The following is a 3,996-nucleotide window of genomic DNA, read 5'->3' as shown; positions in this document are numbered from 1 at the left end:
GCTCCTCTGCCCCCCGTGGGTGTTGGTGGGGGGGGGGGGGGGGGCACCCTGGGCAATGGAGGGGGCCCATCTTGCTGGGTCCCAGCATGGCTAGACAGCTGGTGTGGTTGACATGAGACAGGAGCCTCTTCCCTGAGGAGGAGGAGAAAAGTCTCCAGGAGGGTTTAAAGCAGTATTGGTAGCAGTCCCCCCCTGGGGGGGGTGCAGTGTTGGCCTTTGTGTCCCCCCCAGAGGTGTTGGGATGGGGTTGTGGCCATGATGAATCGAACAGTCTCAGATCCCTGCTCTCCCCTCTGCTCTGCCCAGTCTCTTCCCATGCTCTACAGCCCGTTGAACGAGGTGGTGGGTGGAATGACTTTCAGCAAACTCATCGAGGTCCTGCAGGAGATGACCAGGCCTCTGCCCAAGTCCCCTGAGCTCCCCCTCACCATGGCCTTGAAGAACCAGGTACGCGGTCCTCAGGAGGGCAGAGCCTTGTGGCACCCCCGGGGTGCCACCGGTGCCGGCTGTGACACTCCTCCTGGTGCTTCCCTGCAGTTTGGGATCTCCTTGCTCTACTCCCTGCTGAGCCGTGGCGAGAGGCTGCTGTCCTCCGATGTGCCACTGGAGCCACACAGAGGGGACTTCGAGACGTGGTGAGGGGCTGTGCGAGCAGTGGGGTTGGGGTTTGCTGGCTAGTGGGGCACTCACCCCCTGCCTTGATGCCCCCAGGACAGACATGGTGTTCCTGGTCGCCCGGGAGCTGTCGCAAGTGCCCAAGGCTTTACTGTCGGAGCCTCTCTTCTTGCCCAGCAACCTTCTTTCGCTCTTCTGCCGCTACCTGGACAAGCAGACCATCCACTACCTGGAAGCCAAGATGGAGTGAGTACTGCCTGGCATGGTTCCCTGCTTCTGCCAGGGATCCCTCAGATGCAGCAGACAGCATTTGGGGGCTTATTGCTTCTGTCCCCTTGGGGACCCATTTGGACACAAGTCTCCAAACCTTCACTGGGCTGAGCTGATATTTGTGGCTTTGCTTCTGCTTTTAGCAATCCCAGGACCGTGCCAGCTGGTGCTGGGTTTTGCATTTGTATCAGGTTCACCACACCTTGATGGCACATCCCTGTGGGATGAATCAAAGTGGGGGGTGGAAAGCTGGGGGGATCCGATCCCCCCAGCAATTTAAGCCAGCAGCTCTAGGGCACCCTGGGGTGGTTGGGCAGGCAGGCTCCTGGCAGCTGCCAGCAGCAGGAGTGTGACAAACTGCTCCAACCTCATCCTTTCCCTGCAGGTGCTCACTGCTGCCGTCAGAGGCTGCCATGCCCTGCTGAGCCCCCGGGGAGCAGGGGATGGGAGCCAGGGCCAGCAGCACTGGGAATGGGCAGAGCCTGCTGCTGTGACTTTGGGTTTCGAAGCAAACACCCTGGTGCAGGGCACTCTGGGTGAACCGGGCACTGGCAGGGCCGGTGCCCAAGGGCTGATGCTGACCTGCCCCAATGCCTGGGAGCACAGCACGGAGCGGGGGTAACTTATTTTGGCCTTGCACCCAGCAGTGGTGAGCACTGGATTACGGCGGGTGTCAAGGCAGGGTCTGCACAGGGGCGCTGGGAGCACCTGGGGTTGTGAGTGACTTTGTGTAGAGCACTTGAAATAAAATAAAAAGGTGATTAACGAGCTCCTCTGGCTCCTGTGGACAGCTTCTGCTGTAACCCCAGGGGTCCTGGAGGCATCGCCTGGGCATGGAGAGACCCCTAGTTGGGGATGGTGGGGATCTGAGTGTACAGTAAAGGGGAAGGAGAAGCAGGGAGAGGTGCACAGAGGACCCAGAAAGAGGATAGAGGGATGGAGGAGAAGGCAATGTGCTCACAGGGGAGTGGATGAGATCATAGTACCCATGGGGCTGGGGACAGAGGGGAATTGAGCCCCCTGGGAGAGGAATGGGCTGGAAGAAAAGGGATGTTGTGGGGGAGATGGGGTCAGAGCTTGCTCTGAGGGGAAAGGAAAGATCTGTGCATGCAGGAGGGTCCATCTGGGTGCACATGGGGAAGGATATGGGGGATCTCAAACATACATGGGTGGGTAATAAAGCAGCTCTTTTCTCTACTGAGCTCTCAAAGACTAGTTAGCCTAAAGGCTTGCAGACATGATCATGATGAAGTACCCTGAAGCATCTTTCTTGAGCAATTTTAACTGACCATGGCTACCCCAAGCTGACCCTCACTTCTGTATCTAGGGCTGAGGGGGTGCCTAGGTGTGATGTCTGGTCCCACCGTAGAAATCTTTGTGGCTCCTGCCTGGCTAATATGGTGGGATTTCCCCTAATCCTATGGTACATCTGAGCCTAGGCCACCTATGTCCATCCAGAGGTCTAAACTTGACACTCAAAACCTGGTGTATATTTGAGAGGTTTGCACCAGAAAGTTGTCTCATCCTCCGACTGGTAGCTATTGTATGTGCCTAAGCTCCAACCCTGTGTAGATGAAACTATTCCTTTAAAACTGACATCGTCCAGACTAATGCACGTGTGATCAATATGGCTGCATGGTTGGGTGGGATTTATGTCCATGGCTCATCAAGACAGCTCAGATCTCAGCTGCTGAAACTCACTTCAGAGGAGCGACGAGATCCCTAAATACAGTGGTACAGAGACAAGAGACACTGCAGATGTGATGCAGGACCTATGGGGGATTCCTGCCCTTTGTGCTAGAGATGGGGTGTAGGCTGTCAGTTATTTAAAAGGGTGTGAGGTCCAGCTGGAAGGAGTTCCAGATCATTCTGGCAGCTGCCTTTGTCATCCTGATGCCTCTCCTGCTGATCTTGGTGTCCTACAGCCTCAGCCTTTCTGCTGCCCTCCAAATCAGGTTTGCCAAAAGCACATTCAAAGCTTTCTCCACTTGCTCCTCACACTTTATTGTTGGAAAGTTCTTCTCTGGGACAGCTATGTTCATGCTTATGCATCCCTAGCCATTCGCTACTATGTCACTTCAAACAAGTGACACTGGCAGGTTGTGATCGGGGTGAAACCCAGAGTTTCAAACCCAGGCAACTGGGGAGGATACCTGCGTGGTGACCCACCTGCAAGCAAAAGAATGGACCTTGCCACCACAAACCCTAGAGAAAATTTCAGACAGAAGGGAACTAACAGCTGCTCACTGATTTGTAGGAAGACAGGAGGATGCTAGTGAAACCTTCAAGATAAGGATAAGGCATGTTATGTTTTCAGTTTGCAGTGGAGCAGAGTACAGACCTAGTGCCTGAGAGCCAGTGTGCATGAAGGAAGAAAGTGCAATGTGGTTGCAGTCATGTATGAAACCAAATGCTCCTCTGTAGAAGGGTTGGAGGTCTCTACTGGGCTTTGCTGCTTCATTGCAGGAAACGGGTGAGACGAAAGAAGGAAAATCGGTCTCTTTTGGTTACTCTCCCACAACCGAGGGACTCGCACCACCTAGCAGCTCCCCTCGGTGCTTCCCACCTGGAGAAAGAGACCCTCTCCCTGGGGCACCACCTGGTGAATTAATTCAGCTGAGGGGTGTCCAGCAGGTCAGGGACCCCATCTGGTTTATCTGCATCGAGATCTTCTCCCTTAACCCAAAGCTGATGATAGTCCAAGGTGTCTCTGGCTTTGCTTTACCTACCGCTCTGCTTGGCTCCTCCTGGCACTGTCCCGAAAGAACCACCAACCCCGTGGGGTGGTGGTGACCCATCACCATGAGTGAACGGCTGGACCAAGGGTGGTCGCTGTCTCAGGGAAATGGGGCTCATTCTGGGATGTCTTCAGGGTATGGGGCTCATACTGGGATGTCTTGGGGTATGGGACTCATACTTGGATACAGGGAAGAGTATTTTGGGCTTGCCCAGGACTTATTACTGGATGTTTAGGGGAGGAATCAAAGGTGGGGGTTGAGGTGGTTTGTGGCAGTGTCATCTCTCTTGGGCCGCTCCCGAAAACCCTTGAGCTGAACAGGCAGCCATCCTGATCGGGGTGTGGAGGGGAGAGCGGCTGGCCCGGTTGGGGGG

General features: G+C 55.2%; 1 protein-coding gene across 4 annotated transcripts in view; it reads left to right on the top strand.

Moving 5' to 3' along the window:
- The window catches only part of PATL2 (protein associated with topoisomerase II homolog 2 (yeast)), a 6,640-nt gene extending 5,142 nt beyond the window's left edge, over positions 1–1,498 (top strand). For 3 of the 4 annotated variants that reach the window (XM_010571552.1, XM_010571551.1, XM_010571554.1), the window contains 3 exons: positions 307–635; positions 712–861; positions 1,271–1,498. In XM_010571552.1, coding sequence (XP_010569854.1) covers positions 307–635; positions 712–861; positions 1,271–1,310 — 519 coding nt within the window. In that variant the 3' untranslated portion in view covers positions 1,311–1,498. The remainder of the gene's footprint in view (positions 1–306; positions 636–711; positions 862–1,270) is intronic. The other variant, XM_010571553.1, reaches the window with a different exon arrangement.
- Positions 1,499–3,996: the final 2,498 nt, after the last annotated feature.

This window comes from Haliaeetus leucocephalus, unplaced genomic scaffold (assembly GCF_000737465.1).
Source record: "Haliaeetus leucocephalus isolate CR32 unplaced genomic scaffold, Haliaeetus_leucocephalus-4.0 Scaffold339, whole genome shotgun sequence".
Taxonomy (NCBI): Eukaryota; Metazoa; Chordata; class Aves; order Accipitriformes; family Accipitridae; genus Haliaeetus; species Haliaeetus leucocephalus.
Note: the sequence above shows the minus strand (reverse complement) of the source record. Positions and strands in the feature narration are given on the sequence as shown.